Source organism: Gracilinanus agilis, chromosome 4 (assembly GCF_016433145.1).
Source record: "Gracilinanus agilis isolate LMUSP501 chromosome 4, AgileGrace, whole genome shotgun sequence".
Taxonomy (NCBI): Eukaryota; Metazoa; Chordata; class Mammalia; order Didelphimorphia; family Didelphidae; genus Gracilinanus; species Gracilinanus agilis.
This window is the reverse complement of record NC_058133.1, coordinates 313,464,224-313,487,933: the sequence shown is the minus strand read 5'-3', so window position 1 is coordinate 313,487,933 and position 23,710 is coordinate 313,464,224. Positions and strand designations below refer to the sequence as shown.

General features: G+C 36.2%; 1 protein-coding gene across 1 annotated transcript in view; it reads right to left on the bottom strand.

Annotated features, from left to right (window-relative positions):
• Window positions 1–1,113: 1,113 nt before the first annotated feature.
• The window catches only part of CD109 (CD109 molecule), a 167,461-nt gene continuing 144,864 nt past the window's right edge, over window positions 1,114–23,710 (bottom strand). Inside the window, exons 27-33 of the mRNA XM_044673921.1 lie at window positions 21,915–22,105; window positions 20,025–20,180; window positions 18,592–18,657; window positions 12,711–12,853; window positions 7,510–7,657; window positions 4,408–4,510; window positions 1,114–1,295 (exon numbers count right to left, since the gene is read on the bottom strand). Of these exons, the coding sequence (XP_044529856.1) occupies window positions 1,114–1,295; window positions 4,408–4,510; window positions 7,510–7,657; window positions 12,711–12,853; window positions 18,592–18,657; window positions 20,025–20,180; window positions 21,915–22,105 (989 nt within the window). The remainder of the gene's footprint in view (window positions 1,296–4,407; window positions 4,511–7,509; window positions 7,658–12,710; window positions 12,854–18,591; window positions 18,658–20,024; window positions 20,181–21,914; window positions 22,106–23,710) is intronic.

The following is a 23,710-nucleotide window of genomic DNA, read 5'->3' as shown; positions in this document are numbered from 1 at the left end:
AGTCAGCAACTCGTCTAAAGTTTATAGTCTTAAAAAGGGATCTGGGGCTCTGAGAAAATATGTAGTTTGCTCCACAGCCACACAGCTAGGATGTACCAGAAGCAGCATTTGAACACCAAGTCTTCCTGATTCCATCTGCCCTACTAGTCCATTCCTTATAAATTGCCTAATCTTATGGTATCAGATATATCCTTACTTTGGACCAGTTATGTCTTCTACTTACAGAGCAAACTCAAATTTCTGCCCAGAAGCACAGTGATCAGTGTAGTGTTAAAATGATCCCCATAATTTTAACATGAAACTGAACACATCCCTGATCTATATCCCACCCTCCCACCTGCCTTCAATTCAGGCTGCCAATAAACCCTAAAAACCAAATCATGGTCTTCCGATCAACTTTCCTCCAGTGAATGCTAACTCTCGTTTTCACTGGAACAGCCTCAGACCTCATGCCTGAGTTATACTGGAATCTGAGAGAACAAGATGAGAAAGGAGGAAATGATTAGAATTGGGAAAATTATGAGAGTTAAGGGGAAAAGAACCAATCCAGTTTATTTTTATTTCGCTACCTCAGGCTCTGGAAAGAACCAAATTCATAAAAGATGGAAAGGGCATGTTGAGGCCATGAGAGTAAGTGTGGGCCTCAAACAAGTTCCTTCTTTGCTTTCTCCTTCTCTCCCAACTTTCAAAGGGACTCCACCCATAAAAGTATTTTTCTTCTTGGAGAAAAGGCAATACCCTTCATACCAGTCCTAATACTAATGCACAGTTGTTTTCAGTAAGAACCGCTATTTCATTTATCAAATGTGGTAGAATAAATGAAGCCCTCATAACAAAACATTTTCACTCTGGAAGAAGTTAGTTATACCTTATATAGAGCCCAAAAACATTTTGGGAGAGAAAGAAGGAATAGAGGAAGGGATGTAAAGTCCACTAAAGTTATTTTCCAAATCAATTAGATTCAAGGTTCCTTTTAAATACTGAGGTGGAGGGGGAGAAAAATATGAATGAAGTCTACACTGATATTTGTGCACTTTTGCCCAAGGAAATAAACACAGTCAGAAGACAAATTAAATTATGACTATCTCAATGTATCCCTCACAAAATAAAAGATCACAGCCAAATTTGCAAGGAGAAGAGAAACAAGAAGCACCAAAAAGAAACTACTGCTGAGTGTTGAAATAATGTTGGGGAGCTGTCCGTGCAAAGTTTGCAGTCCTGTTTTCTGTCACACAGGTCACAAGGGGAAACACCCAGCATCACTTTGGAGTTGTAACTTCTGACTGCCTGTCTCCCTGTTCAAAGACAAGAACATTTGCTTAAACATCTGACTTATTTTGAAACAAATAAACACTTTGCCATAATGCAATAGCATTTCCTACATTTCTCTGTATTTTCAGGTGCTCATGTTTTAAAATGCATCCACACACAATTCTTATTTCATGTTTATTTAACTATTTGCTTTAAGGAAGAACCTTTGAAACACTCCATTGCTCAGAGAGGGACAAGTTCAAATTCTTAACCAAAGCAAGAGAGTGCTTTCAGTCAAATCCACTACCAGGAGTTTACTAATAGTTAAAAAGGGGAAAAAAATAAGTTGAAGATGTATGTTGCAATTGCAAACAGTACAATTGTGTTGCTGGAAGAGGAAAGACTCAAATTATAATTTGTTAAAATTCCTAGAGAAAATCTAATTTAAATTAACATTGTCTATGCATACAATATACATATGTATGTATTCTATATGTACATATATTTCACTATATGGATGATCTTAAAAAAAGAAAGGTAAAGGATTATTCCAAAAGTTTGTCTCCTATCTAAGGACTCTCTGAAGACATTAAACATTATATATCTTTACAATTTAATTAAGTCAAGTTTATGAATCTTCTCTAAATACATTAAATCTTTTTTTCCATCCTTAAGTGAAAATTACAATAATATCAAGTCAAAGTTTGAAAACTTGCAGCATATAACTGGCTAGCATATATGTCTTATTTTTTTTCAAAGCACATTCAGTTTTAAATTGTGTTGTGATTATACATCTTTGGCTTTTTAGTGGAAACTTTAAATTGTGATTTTTAAAAATATATTACATAATTTTAGGATCTCTTATAAGGTAGATTGTGATACCTTAAAATGTTCTTTTATCAGATTTTATTTTAATGATTAACACCAATAGCATGGTTTCCTTTCATTATGCATTGCTTTCTTGATATATTTCTGGAAACATATCATCTTTTCTTTTGCTTTAAAGTTGTCAAATGTTCTCCTTATAGGTTTGAGGAAAAGTCATTTAGGAAATTTTAGTGATTTGTTAGTGAAACCAGGTGAATCTTCTGAAAAGTCATTATAACAATAAGAAAGGATTTTGGTTTTTTTGTATATACTTTGACATCTTTTGATTATCTCTTCATCTTTCCATATTTCTACTCCCTATGTTCTTCAAGGGCAGAGATGGTTTTATTTTTGCCTTTGTATCCCCAAAGTTTAGCATATATTAGGTGCTTAATAAGTGCTTATAAAGACTAATTAACCTTCATGGACCTCATTTCTTCATTTGTATAATAAGAAGGTTGGATCAGTGGTTCCCAAACTTTTTTGGCCTACTGCCCCCTTTCCAGAAAAAATATTATAGTGCCCCTAGAAATTAATTTTTTTAATTTATTAAATTAATTAATTAATAGANAATAGCAATTAATAGGAAAGATAAATGCACCTGTGGCCAACACTGCTTCCCTGGATCACTGCAGCACCCACCAGGGGGTGGTAGCACCCACTTTGGGAATCAATGGATTAGATGGCTGCTAAGATTTATTTCAGCTCTAGATCCATAATCCTTTGATCCTCGGTTCTCAAAGTTTGTTGGGGCAAAGTTCAAGCTCTGCTTGTTCCTATCCCAGACTGGAAGGTTTAAAGTTTGCCCCTAGCAACAGACTTTGTATGTCCCATCCCAAAACTAGCCCATGTTCATTGAGGCTCATTACCAGAAGTTTTGATTAAATGTTTTGGTCCACAGGAACTCATTAAGCCATCTACTTAGATATTAAGAAGTTGAAAACTGCATTTGTGGACTAAGTACCTACAGAGATGAAATAATGGATCCTTGAATTATAAGATTACTTAGATGAATGAGCATTATTATCAGGATTTGCCAGATCTCCCCTATCTACATCCATATCCCAGAGTCTTACCCCTCTCTAAAAAATGTTAATGTTCAATATGTGATAGGAAGATCAAATGTTTTCTAAATATAAGAAAAGGCATTCTGCTTTCACATAAGGTATAACCAGTCACATGTCTTCCTTAGTTCAATGTTAATGTTATCAAACTCTACAAATAAATTCAACTTATTTTGAAGGATGATTCTTTGCAAATGATCCACCAGATATAAAGGGTATCTCCAAAGTCTTAGTGCAGTTTTAAATTTTAAACTCTTTTAAACTTTAATAGAGGGGGCAGCTGGGTAGCTCAGAGGATTGAGAGTCAGGCCTAGAGACAGGAGGTCCTAGGTTTAAATCCGGCCTCAGACACTTCCCAGCTGTGTGACCCTGGGCAAGACACTTGACCCCCATTGCCCACTCTTACACTCTTCCACCTAGGAGCCAATACACAGAAGTTAAGGGTTTAAAAAATAAAAAAATTTAAAAAAAAACTTTAATAGATTAAAATTTTTAAAAAGCACAGATTTTCAGGGCATTCTATAAAAGGGAATTTGTTGCAAAATATGGTAAGTTCAGGACATTAAGAACTTAGAAAAAGGAAAAATTTGACAATAAACTTTTTACACCATAACTAATTTCAGATCAGACAAAAATAGCATTATTGACTAAAACCATACAAAATCCAGGCCCTAATGTTTTTAATTATTAATTTCCAACACAAAACTGGGTTTTCTCAGTACATTATTTCTACCTGTGTACCTATTGGTACTGAGCTAATGAAATTTGTTATTCTAGAAAAATGTGATTTATAATTGTTGGGGTCTTCTTAAACATAGTAATCCAAAGTTCTTTTGTCTTATAAATGCTCTAACCACCTAAGTTCTGAAACCAAATCCACTTTTCTAGGTGCAAGGGTCCAATGAGATGTCAAATGAATTTAAATCTATAAAATGGAGAATATTCTTCTTATAAAAGGAACCTCCATTGTAAAACAAGAAACAGAAGAAATAGTAATTTGAAATATTAGCCAAAAACTTGTAAACTAAACTAAAGCAACGTTTAAGCAAGAATAACACTTACAAACTTGATATGACTTCATATGTATATGTTCTGTTGTTTATAAATAATTTGCAAGTCTCTTCACTTAACAGTAGCTTTTGCCACCCATATATTCAACAAATTATACCATCACTATTTTAAGTTCTGAAATAACTATTCTCTAGATCAAAAGATTACCACTTACTTGGTTCATAATAATCCACTATAGATACTGAGGCATCTTGAGTGTTTGATACTTTGAAGTTTCTTACAGCAGGAATATCTACACAAAACTGTGTTTCATTTACCTTAAAAAAAATGGGAGCAAAGTTTAGATGGGTGTGATGTAGGTGCAATGAACAGCCTCCAATTCTTTGTTCTGGGGACAATTATAAATCCTCTATGCCCTCCATAATCAATAAGGATTCTATTAGGCATGGAAGATCAATAGCATCATCAATTTTAAAATTAGGAGGCTGCTTAGAGATCATATTACAGTTGAGGAAAGCCTGAAAAATTAAGTAAATTCCACATTAATCATTAACAGGACTAGGATTAGGACCCAAGTTTATTAGATCACAGTTTGATGTTCCATTGATTATACCAATTCTTTCCGCACCTGAATTAGCACCTACTTCCAAGAGACTAGTGACTGTTACATCAATCATTTCTCTCCTTCAGGAGTTCTACACTGCTCCACAGAAATTCTTCAGAAAGACTAGTACAAGCAATCTACCCTCACTTCAATTAATATAATCATAAAAAACCTAGACACCCATAACTGAATCAGTGCATTAATATAAACTATAAATTAAATAATTTTCCTATAATCTCACCATAAAGTATAATTAAGTCATTCATCAATTCAAAAGGATTATAAGGTGTAAGCCATTGTACAAAGGCAGATGAAAGAACATAGGAATCAACCTATGACCGACTGAAAGAATTAGATACCATTAAGTTCCTATATATAAAAATAGCAGACAGTCAAGCAATGAATCATTTGGAAGTTGAGGATTGAATGAAGTACCAGAGTTGGAGCCAACCCCTAAGAAGGAATCAATCTTGGGGGAAGTAGAAAGATTTTCTCTTCTCTGATCATCCCATACATCTTCCATTAATGATATACCTGGGAGAGGCTAGGTCACTGTAAGACAGTGTATCTACATGAGTCAGAGAAATTAAACCAGAAAGAGATAACCCATCAGCAGAGAAAAGAGTATTACATCAAGGATAAATGGTGCAGAAATTCAATAACCAGAGGAGGGAGGCAGCCCAAAGAAACATGACCCTTTGCACCACGGAAGAATGTTATATATTTAAGAAAAGGCTTTTAGATCTTAAAGTGCTAAGAGCTATGCTATCCCTTTGCTACACATATATCTTATATGTATGTCTCACTAACTCTGAGCCTACTACTCTTCTCATGGATCTGCATGGATCTGTGGGAGAATGTGCCCAGGCTTTGAGAGTGGGCAGGCCAGGGGGGATGTTTTGTAACATTTTTTCCTGCTATGACACCCTAATAAATGCCTCTTCCAAAACCTAATTAATCTACTGATTGCTTGTTAATGGGAAGCACACTTATAGGGGCTCATAAGCGATAATTGTAAAAACCAAACCTTTAAGGGTTACTGCTAGAATTCAAAGAGAAGAGTAGTCAACCAACCTTTTGAGAACTCCAACCCAATAGGATTAATGCAAATTGGGGGAGTAACTTCGGAAGAGATGCTATAAAAGTTCATCCTAGATCCCCTAAGATCAGTTCTAAACTCATAGATCTATAATATTCTAAATAACTTTCAGATAATTATAGGTCCAAGGATGATCATTCCAGTATTTTTCAGCTCTCAAATTATCCTTGACATTTAAGTTTGTACATCAGTAGACCTAGCAGGATAAGAATTAATTTCTACATGGGCAAATTCCAACTTAGCCAGGTTTTTGATGACTATAGCATTGTAGACAGCTGTTGTCCTAAGCACCACATCTGGGGCTCTTCTCTTTTGTGATGGTTCAATCCAAATGATCATAAAAATTGGGAGATTGGGGGAATGAGGGAGAGAGAGGAGAGCACTGCAGCCCACTCAGCAAGTGTAATTTTTTTGTTTATAGCCACAGTGAATCTAGCCATCTCTGCTATCATAAGAAAGAGGAAGCTATGACTAGGACCAATAAAAATTTAAGATATTTTGGGCAAAATGGCAACTCTGAAATCAGGATGAAATTAGCTACTACTATTAATAGCTACTACTATAACACTAAACAATAACTCTAGTCCAACTATCAATAATATGGAATTGGGTCTTAATCAATGATACATGTAAAACCCAGTGGAATTGTGCATTGGCTAAGGGTGGTTAGGGCAGGTTGGGGGAGAGGGAAAGAACATGAAACATGTAACTATGGGAAAATATTCAAAATAAAAATTTTAAAAAAGAAAAGTAAATTTGGTATATTTAGTATACTATATATGTATCTATATACATATATAGTATAACATAATATATATAATAATATAGTATATTTAGAAAGCTAAGTAGTTCTTACTATCTTCCAGCAGTGTGGAAAGAAGTTGGAGTTGGAATCAGATGATCTACATTCAAATCCCAAATCTACTGCTTACTACCTGTGTAACTTAACCTGCAATTTTTAGTTCCTCATCCTTAAGATAAAGGAGTTAAAGACTGTCTCTTAAAATTCCCTCCAGAAGAACTGCAGGAGAGGAAACATAAGAAAAACAAGTGCTTGAACGCATGGGTCGAGGTGGACATGATTGGGGATGTAGACTCGAAACTACCACACCAATGCAACTAACAACAATTTGGAAATAGGTCTTGATCAATGACAAATGTTAAAACCTGTGGAGATGTGCATCGGCCATGGGTGAGGGAAGTGCGGGGGGTGAAGGGGAAAGTAGAAGCATGAATCATGTAACCATGTTAAAAATGAATATTAATAAATGGTTTAAAAAAAATTCCCTCCAAACCCAGACCGAATTACTTGCCAGCTCCAGGAGATGAGGAGGAAAGAAGGAAAGGAGACAATTTGGATCATATACCTTGGGGAAAATTTATGTGGTAATTTGAAATAAAAATAAAAAATATAAATAAAATAACATTTTAAAAATGATTCCCTCCATTTCCAATTCTATGATCCTCTGAACCAAGGACCTATAAACATCAACCATGAACCAAAAACAAATATCCAAAACAATATGTTAAAAAATCTTGTAGAAAGTTATACTATATTGAACATGACAAAATACTAGATGTTTAGATAAATTAAATTCATTTTTTCTACTTACAGAGTCTAAATACAGGTTGACTTGGCCGTGATCATTCTCTACTTTCTTAATTGTGTCACTCAGTAGAATTGCATCTGGAGACATTGCAAAACCACTCAGTAAGTTAACTTCCATAAGAGCCATACCACTCTTAGATGGTCCCCGAAACCTAAAAGTTAAAGAGGGAGAGAGGGAGGGAGGGAGGAAGGAAAGAAAGGTGAAAGGGGAGAACAAAATTTTATGAAAGACCAAATGTGCTAATATCAATTAGCATATAACATACAATACAATGTTAACTTGGAAATGAAAAGTCTCATTACACTGTTTTTATTCACAGTTCAAATAAGAATTTGTATGGAGAAATATTTATACACGTTTTCCCAAATGTTTCTTCTTCAAACCCAGACCTTATGACAAAATATCAAATAACTTTTCTTTTATAAACCTCTTAAAAATTCAAAAAAAGATTACATAAAAATCCCCAATGCACAGTAGAGTAAGATATATATGAGACTCTACATAGGGAAGGACACAACATACTTTATTTCAAAAGGGAATCTTTTTTTAGTTGCTATGATTTTAAAGCAAGTTACAGTTTTTATTTTCTCAGGAAAAAATGGCACAACTCCTCAGTTGAAAGCCAGGACTCAAAGTGGAAGCAGCTCTTTCTTGATCTCTGAGGGTAGTCCCAATGCCAAACCCTTAGCACTCTTTTAACCATCAAGTTTTGGAAAAAGAAGGCTTACCAGGGAGAAATTTTCTCTTTGTTCCCCTGACTATTTTGGAGTGCACTTTGTGCTTTCTTTGGCCAATCTGGTAGGATTACATACCTTGGAAAGTTTTGTTGCCCTCCATTGTTTTTTGAGCTATCATACACAATACCAATACCCACCCTTCTCTGCTGCCCCCCTCCCAAAGCTAAGTAACAACAAAACTTCTGCCATCTAGAGAATGTTTTGGTTGATTGGTTGTTTTTCTAAAATGAATAGGTGGCAGGAGCTACTTGCTTAGAATATAGAAGTAACCCAGAATGATCATGGAAAATAATATGTTTCCAATGTGCATACTATGACAATTATTCAATTAGTTTCAATTACTATTTATTTATAGATACTGATGGCCAAAAAAAAGAAGAAGAATTAAAAGGAAGGCTGGGCAGAGAACACTTGCTTTTCAAAGCGGTGATATTAAGCCTGGCAGTCTGACTGATTGAAAAGCAATACAGCACAACTGCTGACTGCAGCTGGCTAAGAAATCAGGAGCAACTAAAACCATCTGTTGGGTATCACTCATTGCCAAAATGGATGCAACTGAAAATAAATCACTGAAATGAACGTTTGAGTAATTATATCTGAGCAATTATTAGTAGGTGAGGGGAATGGCCAAACTGTGTAAGTACATCAAAAGATAACTTGGTGGTCTCACCTTTCTGATACTTAAAGAAGAGTCAACTTATCCCCAAGATAACCTAGAATTTTGCCATAACACTATTCAATATAAAGCAGACATCAGAATAATGTAGGAGTCTTTAATCTGTGATCCATGGGTTGTGTGAATAGATATCAGGGAGGATGGGAATTTGAATAGGTGAGAGGAAAAAAATGTGTATATATACACGTACATCTTTATTTTCACTAACTTTTTTATTCCTTTTTTAATCCTACTATGTATTTTATGTATTTATAAATATTATTCTGAGAAATAGGCTTCACCAGATTGCCAAAGAAATTCATTACACGAAAAATATTTTGCATCTTTGAAATAAGGTAAAGTTGCCTATTCAAGAAGATGCTGTAACTGAAAGATAAAATAATCTTATAAGATGCATCAACCAACTCCATCCACCCACGTATCCCAGGTCAGTATTAATGCCTGCGTTAAATGAATACATACTTGAGATTTTCCACAGAGATTTAGTTGCATGCAGTGTGATATAAGGGAAAGAGTACTTGTTTTAGAGTCCAAAGAGATGGGTACAAATCCAAGCTTTCTACTTGCTACCTGTGTAAAAATAGGCAAACCACCCTCTTATGAAGGTATAGGACTAAACCATCCCTCAAATGCCTTCCAGATCTATGCTGAATAGCTTTGGATCTAACTAGGTTTGTTTTTCAACCACCACTGAACTGAAGGGGATAAAATTCTCTTTCTAAATTTCCTCCATCACTATTAAATGTTCCCAACTGATTTCTAAAAGATGATTTCTGATAGTAAAGCCCTTGGAACAGAAGCAAACATTCTCTTGTGGTGAGATCCCATTTTGAGGAGACAGAAAATCCTTTCACATTTAGAAGGGGATGATGGGCTACAATTTTCTTGTCAGCGGATTAGGGAACCACAGAAAAAGAGATTCTCACAATCCCCTGTTTCCCCAACCATTCCTGTCAGACCTGAGGTGTGGAGAAATTTAAGATGCCCCCTCAACCCCCGGTCTTGAATTATGCCCTTTACCTGAGGGTACATGATTACTGGACTTTGAGGTTAATGTCTTCCCATTCACTGGGTGGATCCAAATTGGATTTTGTTTTCATTTAAATATAACAAACATTTATTAAGCACTACTACCTACCCAGGACAGGGTTAGATGTCATATGTGTTTGGAATGAATCTTTAGATCTAACCTTTTTAAATTAAGGGTTACATTTAAAATGTGAAAGTGGTGGGATAACCCCTAAGCTGATAGTAAATCCATTTTCTTCAAATTTAATTGCCAGATAGCTCTTGGGACTTTTACAGTTACTCAAATAAGGCTAGGAGACTCATAATATTGCAAAATGTGTTCGGCTATCATATGTTCATATTAAGTAGATACACTAAGTGGATCAAATATATTTACATCTGGAATGGACCACAAGATCATCCACCAAGGTTTTTGAACCTGGGTTGCATAAATTTTTAATATTCTGCTAATTATATTTCAATATAATTGATTTCCTGCATAACTACATATATTTTATTTAATATATTTAAGAACATAATTCTGAAAAGGGACCCCAAAGGCTTTACCAGACTGCCAAGGAGGGCCATGATACAAAAAAAGTAAAGAAATGTACCAGGAGAACTTCATTATTTAAAGATGAAGAAATCAAAGCCCAGGGTAAAGTGACTGACCCAAAATGTTTATGTGTGTGTATATATATGTATGTATATACATATATATAGTATATGTATATATGTGATTATATAGGTTCATGTATATAAGCACATATCTACATACATATTATGTGTGTCATGTGAACCTCATACCAGCCTTAAGAGGTAAGTGCTATTATTTTTTCTATTTTAGAGATAAGGAAACTGAGGTCCAGGGAGGTTGTGACTGGCCTGAGGTAAAATAGTGAACATCTGAGACAGGATTCAAACTCTGGTATTCCTGATGTTAAATCCAGGACTCTATCCACTAAATCCAGAACCAGGTCCCTAGATCCAAAAAACTTTCAGCTATACTATATTATCTCTAAAAGTAAAGAAACAAATTCTATTCTATGCATAAGCTTTTAATTTTTAAATTTTTTTATTTTGGATTTAAATGACTTTTTTTCTTTTCTTTTTTTTAAGACCCTTACCTTCTATCTTAGAATCAATACTGTGGATTGGTTCCAAGGCAGAAGAGCATTAAGGGTTAGGCAATGGGGATTAAGTGACTTGCCTAGGGTCACACAGCTAGTAAGTATCTGAGGTTGGATTTGAACTCAGGTCTTTCTAACTCCCATGCATACATGCTGAAATAACCAGAAAACATGAAAATCTATCATTTCCAGGTTTCCTCCTACAGATACCTGAAATGTCTGCATTTCTTCCCATTTCTTATCTAGATTCTAACTTACCTTGAGAACCCAGTTCAAAATCTCACCTCTTTTCATGGAGTACTTTAGTCCTTAGTAACACTTTCCAATCTCTAAATCACTTCTCATCTCTAGGGTGCTTGGATGCCACTTAGTTTAACACTTAATTGTTCTCTTATTGTTTCTTGTATCTTATTCCTGCCTTCCTACCAAATTATAAGTTCCTTCTTTGGAGAGGAATAAAAGAAAAAGGAATGATCCCATAATATCTAGCACACGGTAAGCATTCACTTAATATTTACCAATTGAACATTTTTCCTGAAATAAAGTGGCTCTCATTGGATTAGAACAAAAAAGTGAGGATGATTTTTAGAGCAGGCTGATATGAGCTTTCATTTCACCCAGACACTAGCACTAACATAAGAAGTTTCACAAAAGTCTACACATTTATTTTCATACCACTTCAAAACCCTTTCCTGAAAGAAAAAAAACTGAGCCAATTCATGTGGTTGAAGAAGGGAGGGAGGGTACATTTTGAAAAACCAAATAAATTTTTTAAAATACTTAATAGATCATCAATAACAACAAAATCTATCTTTACAATTTCTTTCTTTTATGCAAAATTTAGCAGGCTACAGTTAATAAGTTTATAACTTTTTTTAACCTCTTAGCCATTTTACCAGTACAATTATATATTATTCAGATAAGAACAATAAGAATAATGACAGCAGCATTTATATAGCACTTGAAAGTTTGCAAAGTACTTTATGAGTATTATCTCATTCCATTCCCACAACAACTCTGGGAGGTAGGTACTATTATCCTCATTTTACAGATAAGGAACCTGAGGCAGACAAAAGTTAGATGACTTGCCCCTGGATCACAAAGTTCATGAGCACCTGAAGTCAGATTTTAATTATATTAACAACTAATACTGTACTAAGTGCTTTACAATTATTATCTCATTTGTCTTCACAACAATCCTGAGTAGTTGCTATTACCCTCATTTTACAAAAGGGGAAACTGAGACATAGAGCCATTAATTGACTTGCCTAGGTTCACACAGCTGATAAGTATCTGAGACCAGATTTGAACTTTAATCTTTCTCATTCCAAGTCCAAAACTCTATATACTGTGCCATCTAGATGCCAATGCAGAAGATTTAGAAGAGATTCTTATTAAATATTCCCATTACTCATTAAAAATTTCTGAAATACTTGAAATACTGGTGCTACTTAAAACAGTATTCCATTACAGAACTCTTGAGGCTCTTTTCTGCATATTGATTATTATACATATCCTGCAATTTTTTCATTTGTTCTTCCTAATCAAAAATGTTCAATGACTAGAGAAAGGAAAAATGCCCCTGAATATCATGTAATGATTTCCATCCTGAGTAAAATCATAAAATATATAAAGACCTAAATAAAGACCTACCTGGTACATACATTCACAGTCAAATGGTTGATATCATCTTTATTATCTTTGACGGCAACATCTAAATCAAAGGCTTCTTGATTTTGGATAGATCTGCGTCTTCTAGAAGATTCTGAATTTTTCACATTATAAACAACATTGAGCTGCAGCAAATAAAAGGGAAGAAAAAGAATGTTACAACCAGCCATCAAGGATTATCATTGTATTTGCTAAATATCTGGTCATAAAACTCTCCTGAACACTCAATTAAGATTTGGAAATAATCTACAAAATGGAAAAAATTACTTTTGTGGCCTAATAAAGAAAGGCAGCATGGAATGATGGCTATGGTATTGGATTCAGAGTCTGGAAAACTTGAGTTCAAATCTCACCTCTGACTCTTAGTAGCTATGTAATGACAGGTGAGTCACTTAGTTTCTTCGAGTCTTAAGCAACTACTCTCTAAGATTTATCTCCTAGTAATTATAGATAGGTTGTGGTCTTCAGGGTTAAGAGTTTTCACCCTTACAAAGACTGGTGTATTACCTTAAAAAAGGCAGTTATGGTAGCAACTGTATATGTCAAGGCAATCATTAAACATTTATTAAGCAGTGGTTATGAGTAGTCAGATACTGTATTAAGTGAATGAGATAGAGAGACAAAAACACTGATCATGCCCTCAAGATCAAGTCTATAATCTAGTGGACATTCTTCATATATTTCCCAAATCACCCAGATTAGCACCATCACAATGGATGCCTGAGGAAAGCATATTGGCAAAAAAATGGAAAGGTCCCTCATATCCTTTCAGTAATTTTCAAAACAAAGTGCCCAAATGCACTAACAATTTTTTTAAACTATAGCAGAGTACCCCAAGCAGAGTGGATTAAAATTACAATACCTAAACATCACTGAAGAGAAAGTACACAGGAAAAAAGGGAGAAGTCTTAAATTTCTCAGCAATTTTAGAGTCTCAAGATAATCTTTAAATAGACAATGTTAGATTTCATCTTGACAATTATTTTTGAGCCCAGTGCTTATGAAGGATAATGTAGAAGATACCAAAAGACAAATACTTTAAATAATATTTCTCCTTGCACTCTCAGCTCTTATAATCAAAACAGTAGGGGATACGCTCAAATCAATCCTGCTTGCTTCAATCTTTTATGGATTATTTCATTTTTCATTATTTTATTTTATTTTTTATATTTTTATACATTTATAAATATAAATATTTTTATTTATGCAAATATAAATATCTTGTGTATGAGTAAAACCTTTTATTTATATTTGTTATATATTGTATTATTTTATTTTTCATCCTTTTTCAACAACATCTATAAGTTTATTAAAAACATAATATTCCTTTTAATTTGTATGTATTTGTAAAGACAGTATTCCTTTTAATTTGTCCTAAACCACTTCTTTCCAACTGCAACATGTCTGTCCCAAAGTTCAATTTTTTTAAAAACAAAGCTATAGGGGCAGCTGGGTAGCTCAGTGGAGTGAGAGTCAGGCCTAGAGACAGGAGGTCCTAGGTTCAAACCCGGCCTCAGCCACTTCCCAGCTGTGTGACCCTGGGCAAGTCACTTGACCCCCATTGCCCACCCTTACCAATCTTCCACCTATGAGACAATACACCAAAGTACAAGGGTTTAAAAAAAAATTTTTTTTTTAAAAAAAGAAAAAGAAAAAAAAACCAAGCTATATTCACTTTACCCATACCCTTAGTGATTTTATAACTTTTAATTCTATTTTATTTTTATCTTATTTTATTTTTTAAATATGTATTCATTTTAAGAAATTTTTCCATTTTCCACATATTTCCATTAAATATTAAATATTTTCCACTTAAATATTTTTCCATGTTGATCTTTAAGCACAGTCATCTGTACACAAAATTCCTAAATTCAGATAATGAAGAGTTTTGTAAAAAAGCAAAATGTTTTCTATTTTGTTTCTGGTATCATTCCAGATAATGCCCCAACACCTAGATGGTTTTCAGGGGACACAATTTAACGCTTTTTCTAATGCTTTCAATGAACAATCTACATTGAAATTCAGAGATTTTCTGAAGTATAACTTTGTTCAGTCGTTTTAGTCATGTCCAACTTTTCATGATACCATTTCAGGTTTTCTTGGCAAAAATACTAGAATGGTTTGCCATTTCTTTATCCAGCTCATTTTATAGCTGAGGAAACTGAGGCAAACAGGGTTAAGTGACTTGCCCAGAATCACACAGCTAGTAAACACCTGAGGCTAGATTTGAACTCAGGAAGGTAAGTCTTCCTGACTTCTGTCCCAGCACTGAACCACTTTACTGCCCTACAACTAGAGAACAACTAGCAGCTGCTATGCTCTGAAAACAGCATTTTATTTTCTAAGAGTAATATTGTAAGTTATTTCCTAATTCTATTGAGACTAAAACCTTGACCGGGCAATAACATAAAAATGAGTTTATTGTCTTCTAGTTAATCAGTGAATCAACAAGCATTTATTAAGCACCTACTATTTATCAAATACTGAGCTGAGTGCTGGAGGTACAAAGACGAGAATGAAACAGTCTCTACCTTCAATGAACATACGTACTTTGGAGTGTTATGAGGGGAGAAGGATCACTAGGGGCCTTGAGCTGGTACAAGACCAAACAGGGAGTTGGAGTTGGTTGTTGTGAAAGAATGAACAAACTCAGCTGGGAATGAACTTGCTTTAAGTTCAAATCCAAACCCAAAGGCTGAGTGCCCAGTAAACCTCACTAATAGCTGTTAGGCTCCTTTAAATTGTTAGGCAGCCGGCCCCTCTCTGCTGAGGTATCTGCCACCTATTGGATGATGGCAGACTGGCAGGAAGTGGATGTTAAAACTTCCTGCCCACAGCAATGGCATTTAATTCAAACTTAATAGTTCAGAATTCTCCCCTTTCTGCTTGTCCTCCTCAGTCTAGGGTGGTAAGAAATAACTACAGGATTCTCTGGTAAAAGCTATGGGATTTTTTGATAACTGGGGAAGGAACAAGACAAAGTGAGAGGGTTTGGGTTTTGATAAACTGTTGGTATGGTTTGGCTGACTGAAGCTGGGAAAGGTCCTAAGAAGGTCTTGGCTGCCTAAGGGCTGACAGCCCTCAGTCAGAGCTAAGAGGTCTCTGGTCAAGAAATTGATCATATCTGCTGGCTAATTCAGTTGATGTTGATAATAGCTATTGATAAGATGGTGTGAAGATTGGTCCTAAAATCTAAGCTATCCTAATTTCCTACCCATGTTCTCCTCCCCCAACCCGGCGTCCCAAGGAAAAGGGGTAGTTGAGTGATCAGGATAAAGTCAGGGGAAAACAGAAGCCAGGCTTGGGTTTCTAGGGCCTTTTATAGTCTCAGTACAACTGCCAGTTGGCACCTGGCACATGGCGCATGCCATCATCAACATTCCATCCAGGGCAACTGACAGGATTGCCTAAGCCAAAACATAGCAATGCTAAACCTGCATTACAGGAGCAAAATGACATGTACATAGAGAAGTAGAAACACAGTAAAGGCAGGAGAGGAGCTACCATGGGGAGAGAGATCAGGAAAGACTTCATGGAGAAAAATGTGCCTGAGTAGAGCTTTGAAGGAAATCAGGGATTCAAAAAGATGCAAGTGAAGAAGGAGAGCATTCCATGCATGGGGGACAGCCAGTGCCCAATTTGCCTCCTTTTCCTTTAAAATATGTTGCTTTACAGGGCTCCTAGATAGTTCAGTGAACAAAGTCAGGAGTCAGGAAAATCCGAGTTCAAATCTGGCCTCAGACATTTACTATCCCTGGGCAAGTCATTTAACCCTGTTTCCCTCAGTTTCCTCATCTGTAAAATGAGCTGGAGAAGGAAATGACAAACCACTCCTGTATATCTGCCAATAAAACCCCAAATGGGATCACAAAGAGTCAGACATGCCTGAAAAGACTAAACAATAACATTGCCTTATGCTGTTTCTCTCTCATCTGCCCAGGCACATCGGTATATTTATTATACACATGACCTTACGGTTTATTTCTCACAGTCAGATGTTTTACTACCTGTAAGAGTATTAACTGCAGTATTAACTGCACACTTGAGAGCTTTCATGATGCTCCCTTCCCTGGTGCCCTGATGAATGTGAAATAAAATCAGTCCCTGAGAGACTTTATTATTTATACTCCTCTATCATGACTTGCTCTCATTTACCCCTATTTTTGATTTGCAGTCTCAAAGCCAGTTCTTTATTCATGACAGGGGAATGCCTGCCACCCCCATCTCACCATCCAATTACCACTCCATTTGTGTGTGTTTTGTGTGCCAGATGGGGGGTAGAGAGTAGAGTAAAAAAAAATCACCCTTCAGCATAGAACTACATCTAAGATTTATGTCAAAAAAATTATACTTATTGCTTCTTCCCGGTCTACCTACTTAGTGACCCCCTTCAAATAAGCCCTCGGAGATTAATCAGATGTGATTTCTCATCTCAGAAACTAAACTGACCCTTTTAAGTGTTCAGTGACCCTCTACTTTTTTTTAAGATTCCACTAGCTTAATGGGAACAAAAGTGGCATTTGCTGGTTCAGGAGATCTTGCAACTTTTTTCACCCTTGACTTCAAGGACAACCCTGTGGGGCCAAGCAGAACAAATCTCATCCTTCAAACTCAAGGAGGACATGAGAGCTGTGTTTAAGTATTCAAAGGGCTGTCATGTGGAAAAGGAATTAAGACTTTTTTCTGTTTGAACCCAGAGGGCAGAACCAGGAGTAAAGGCAGAAGCTGTCAAAAATCAAATTTAAGTCTGATGACAGGAAAATCTTCCAAATAATTAAATCTGTCTCTAAGAGGAAAGCGATTGTACCTCAGGAAATAACAGGGGAATCTTCAAGCAGAGGAGAAAGAACCACTTGTCAAGGGAAGTGTCTTCTTTCTCAGATGTGGGTTGTACCTGATGGCACCTGAGATCCCTTACATCTAAAATTCTATTAATTCTTCCACCCAATCCCTTCTTATAAGAATCTAGCTAAATAAATATTGATTCAGCATGTACTTAGCTGCCTTGCACTTTTACTTGGCTCCAACAAAACAACTTTTCTCACTGGGAGTTCCCCATACCCATTAAATCACAGGTCCAGCACCACTTCCCCCCTCTAACTCACCAGAAAAAAAAAACTCAGAATATTATCGCACATTATGGAACATATAATTAAGATAAGACATTAAGATGCTGAAATGAGCAGTATATAACTAAAATAAGTTCAAATGGATAATAAACTTTAATGAAGTTAATATATTCAGAAAACATATATGATTTCATACTAAAACAGAAAATGGGATTAACCATATATTTAACATTTAGTACTGTCCCATTGGATATAAATATGAAGCAGTCATTCATTGCCATTTCTTCAAGGAATCAGCAAAAGTGACAAACAAAAATATTTCCAAATTTTAAAAATTCAAATTGAAAGTCATTTGCATGAAAATGAATCAATAAAACTTTTGAGGAGATTGTCTAAGCAATCTTTATAATACCTCCCAAAGAAACATGTTAAAACAGTGATACTTTACTAAACCGTGAATCAAGTAGCTCTGTGAACTTGGGATGTTCACCCCAAGTTCTCAGATACTCCATAAGCAGAATGCCAATCCTGGCAGGTCCTACAGCAAGCTGGAACACCACTGAGTACGAACTTGATGACAGATCCTAAGCCTGTCGTCCAAACTACCATCTCAATAAATTAGAGAAATGGCACCAAAAAGGCTAACCACTAGTCGAAAACTTTTTTCAACTCTATGAATTAATGAGTATGTTCTATTTAGGCATAGAGGAACAGATTCACTTAGAAGGTATACCCTCATCAATTAAATAGTGACCAAAGTATTAACCTAAACAAGTATAAACATGACTACATACCTGACAGAAGGCAAATCCGAAACCACTTGCTGAAACAGTAACTGAAGCTGGCTGTGTGACAGCAAGCTGAATAGAGAGAAGAAAAAAAGTGAATGACTTTGGCCATATCATTTATTATATGTGAAAGCCCCGAAGAGTTCCTGATTATTTATACCAGTAAAGTACAATGATTTCTGTATCATCCTTCTTTGTCAGTAAAAAATATAATAACAAATGCATTCAATGTAAATGTTATTTTATATATGTATGTGTGTGAATGTGTATACATATATGAATGTATACATACATTAGGAATCAATAGGGCACAGTGGATAGAGTTGGCAACCTTTTTGGCCATGAGAGCCATAAACGCCTGCAGAAGGAAGAGGATGGAGGCGGAAGGTGCTGGAATATGGGGTGGGGGCTGAAGGGCCCCCTGGGGCACATCCTGGGGCTCTGCCCAGACTGGCAGGTCGGGATGTGGAGGCAGATATGGCTCAAGAGCCATACGTTGCCGACCCCTGCCCTAGTGCCTAGCATTGTGCCTCATACATAACAGGTCCTTAATATATGCTTTTTAGATTGTGCTAAAAGGGAAAAAAATGATAAGCATGACATCTCAACTTGTTTATAAATTGAATTTAGGTAAGACAGAGTTGTACAAAGTCATCAGCCTCATTCTCTCTTCCAGTGTCCTCATGGAAGTCCAGTGGCTAGACAAAAGTCAAGGCAACTGGCCATGGTCCAGGATGCAGCAGATGGCCTTGGTCAATATCTGACCAAGTTCTAAGCACTCCACAGTGACTGCTTCTACCACCTAGACAGCCTGTTGAAACAAAATGTTCCCATTCACCTATTCTACCAGGGAATTTTTCATGTGTTTGAGGCAGGCACCTCCCACCCAACTCACCAATATGTATAATGTTTTTTGGATACTCTCAAAGTGGTTTAGCCCATCTGCCAAGATAGTTTAACCAGGGTATGGAGCTGACATAGTAATATCATTTTTATCCTCTTCAAGTTCAAAGGAGAGCAGCCAGCTAACTGGCAGTAGTGCTCTATGACCCTCTAGCCAAAAAGTCAAACCATAATCCTAAGAGCACCCTTTGTTTTAACAAAGTAATTTACCCGCTGGTCTCCTTTGCTTCTCCTGGCTCCTCTGCTCTCTTCTCTAGCCACGACCATCTTCTCCCTTATACTATTCCTCTGTCCTAGTCTAGATCCCCAAACATTAATCCAATAGTGGACACTCAAACTTCTTTAATCTGGGGTTCTGGGGACTATATTCCATAGGTTCAACCCTGTGTCCTGTATTGGCTTAACTGAAATCTGCTCATCTATTTCATGATTTGAAATAACTGGCAAATGAATAAAAGAGAAAATTATTCCAGCTTAAAGCATCATTTTACAGTTTCAAATAATTATCCAGTGGATAAATATTCCTCATTACCTACCTCTGCTGTTTGAAGAAGAAATCGATTTTTAGTGTTAATCAGAAACTCTGTTGGTGCTGTCACACTAGGCCCAGTTACTTTTACTCTCATGTCTATCTGTCCAGTAATGGTAAAAGCTGCAAATGTAGATAAGGCATGCAAAGCCACAATAGTATCCTGGTGGTGGAAAGGAAGACATGGTTTACTGAGTAAAGGCACAACAATTAAAGTTTTCTGAATTTTTCCCAATAACTGAAGACAATTCTTATTATTGAATTATAGATTATTTTTGTCTCCTGTCAAAATGACAATTGCTATGGAAGATAAGACAATTCCTTCTAGAGGTATGTTAGATAAGAAAAAAAGCTCCCTGGCTAATTGGTTAGTTGTCTCCTAACAATAAACATCAGAGATGAGAAACCAATCGGATACTTCTGAGTCAGCTTCCCTGCCCTTCCTGTTAAAATACCTGACCCTGTTGTATTGGAACAGCATGCAAACTATCTTGTAACAATAAATGGTGAGATTTGTCTTCATAAATGGCTTAGTGAAAACTTTCTGTTTCTCTAAAATCGCATCATTCCATAAAGCTTAGAATCCCACCTACTAGCACAGCATGTAACAACTTCTGTAAGTCAAGTTTTCCAAGGATTTGCAAGAAGCCATGCCTGTGGGCACAGTTTGCAGTTGGGACACTTGGAATCTTGGGGCATGAGACCAATCATCAGTTAGGCAATGCAAGGTAAGGGAGGCAGAGACTAGACCCAGAGACTCATTTTGGAGCCTGGGATCCAGGGTGGAGGGTGGAGAATTTGGGTTTAGATAACTTAGGTAGGTTTTATCTATCTTAGCTGATCAATACCAACATCTCATTGACAAACCCAACAATCTCTTAGGAAACAAAATATATTTCAACCAAATATTCTTCGTCTGGCTCAGGGCTTGTCAGCCTTGGGTCAGCAGTCAAGCATCAATTAATCAATTTATCTTCAATCAAGCTACCATCTAATTTGTCTACAGGCAAGCAGTGTCCACCAAAGCAGGCCAGATCGGCCAGTGTCCTGCCTGGGCCAGTGGGCCTGGTTAGCTCAGCTATCAACATTCTGAAGCTGAAGCCTAAATGAATTTTGATCTTAGCTCTAAGAATTATTTAGGGATTCTTAATAACCCTCTTCCCTTCTATCAATTTCCCTTGTTGTTTTGATTAACACCAGTAAAATATTTGTTTACAAAAGTCAATCCAGCTACTGGCCTTTTTATGGTTGACTTGGCAACAGGTCAGCCTCAATGAAGTTCTAGAGCAAGTTGAAGGATCAAAGGAGGATCCAGCCTTACTCCCTGAAGTTAAGCTTAACTACCATCCGTAATATCATTAGTCTGATGCGTTATTAATTTATCATTGTTATTCTGATATTATTGATTTAGTTATCATTAATTGAAGCATCAACTGGTGCCAGGAGGCTAGTCTTCCTAAAGAAACACACTGTGATTGGTTGAGGGAATTTTACAGGAAGTTTAGTTGTGTTATCTGATTTCCTGTTTATACCTAAGGAAAGTTTAAAGCTCCTTTGTCATCTGGAGCTTTCTGCTTTACCTTTTCTTTTCTTTTTTTTTTTTAAACCCTTGTACTTCGGTGTATTGTCTCATAGGTGGAAGATTGGTAAGGGTGGGCAATGGGGGTCAAGTGACCTGCCCAGGATCACACAGCTGGGAAGTGGCTGAGGCCGGGTTTGAACCTAGGACCTCCTGTCTCTAGGCCTGACTCTCACTCCACTGAGCTACCCAGCTGCCCTGCTTTACCTTTTCTTAACAATTACACCTTTACAATCAAGTCCCCCAACGATCATAACACTTCCCACCAAAAAACTGTATATTTTCAGAAAAAGATATCAATAACTTATGAGCTCTAACCTGAGTAGAGGAATATCCTCCCAGACTATTTCTCTGCTTGCTTAACCACCTCATAATAGGCATTCCCTCGGCCAACCGATTTTGAAGAAAGTGTGACAATAATGCATAGGCTGCAACCTCAATGTCCAAGGAACTCGGCTGCCATGATTGAGAAAGTTTGGATACTGATGACACCCAGAATTGCATGCCTCCTGCGAGAGAACAACAGAATCAAGATATATAACAGTGGGAGAGAGGTGGATAATTAATCCTATTTTCAATCTATGTATGTTAAGAAAAGTATAAATCATACCATCTACTTCCAAATGGAAAAGTGATGGACTCAAGAGTGTGTAATGAAGCATGTATATGGGTGTGGGTATGAGTGGGTGGATGTTGGGTAGGTGTTGGACATGACTGATGCAAAAATTTGTTTTGCATATCTATAGATTTTTTATTAATTCTATTTTATAGAATTTTTTTAAGAGAAAAGCATTTCAGACATGGTCAGTGCATTGGTTGGTTTGGGTAAACAGGTTCCTACTCCAACCATCCTGTTCTTTTTAAATCTTTGTTACAAGGCTAGACTCACAAGCTAAAGGAAGAGGAAATGTATATTCAAAAAAAAAGCTGATATAAAGACAAAAGACATCAGTTGTTTTTTTTTTTAAAAAAAGAATAGAAATGTATACTCTAGTCAACACCCCCCTTCTTTTTCTTTTAAACCCTTACCTTCCATCTTGGAATTAATACTATGTATTGGTTCTAAGACAAAAGAGCAATAAGGATGAGAAAATGGAAGTTAAGTAACTTGCATAGGGTCCCACAGCTAGGAAGTGGGTGCATCCAGATTTGAACCCAGAACCTCCCATTTCCAGGCCTCACTCTCCATCCACTGAGCCACTCAGCTACCTCACACCAGGTAGCCTCTCCCCACCTCCCCTGCTTTTTGGCTTCCTTTTGTGTATTGTCTTTAGACAATTTAGAAATTTAGAAAGTGAGCTCTTTGAGGTCGGGGACTGTATTTTGCCTTTTAGAACACAATGCCTGGCACATATAGGTGCTTCATAAATGTTTACTGACTATAATTATTGATAATAAAAATAATGTTTTGTAACATCTTACAACTTTATGAAACTATCCTTTATTGGAATTAACAGAATTTAAAACTAATAAATACAATGCTTCTACAATGCTCTGCTACAACAACTTCTGGAATGAGGGTCCCAAAAATCAGCAGTTATAGCAATTGTTATGAGAATCATACATCCATCTGCCAGGACAAAAATGGGTTATCTCAAGAAATGAGGGAAAGGTAGAAAGGATAGAGAGAACATGGATTGCAAATGTTGGAAAATGATTATTAAAAATTATTATCAAAAATTTTTAATTAAAAAAAGGATTGCTCTCATTTCACTCCCTTCTAAAATACATGGAGATTATTTTAAGTTTCATCAAAATGTAATTGCACTCTTCTCTCCCTTCAACATACACACATACATCCTTCTACGACTTATTAACAATATCTCTGTTATCTGTGCTCCTTAATAAGATGAGGGAGATAGCTAAGTTACTGAAGTGATGGAGATATTTATAAGTATTTGATTTTGCCCCATAACTGCTTAAATCATGGTTCTTTGTCTTTGAACTTAGTTCAAAATTCAGCTGGCCTCTAATGGATTATTCAATTTTAAAATCCAGTTCTCCAGCTAATCAATGATCTATTCTTGCCTCTAGGAATTCTTGCTGACCTTGAAGGATGCATGTGAATGCAAGGGAGTTAAGCATTATCTTGTTAATATAAGATAAGTTATCTT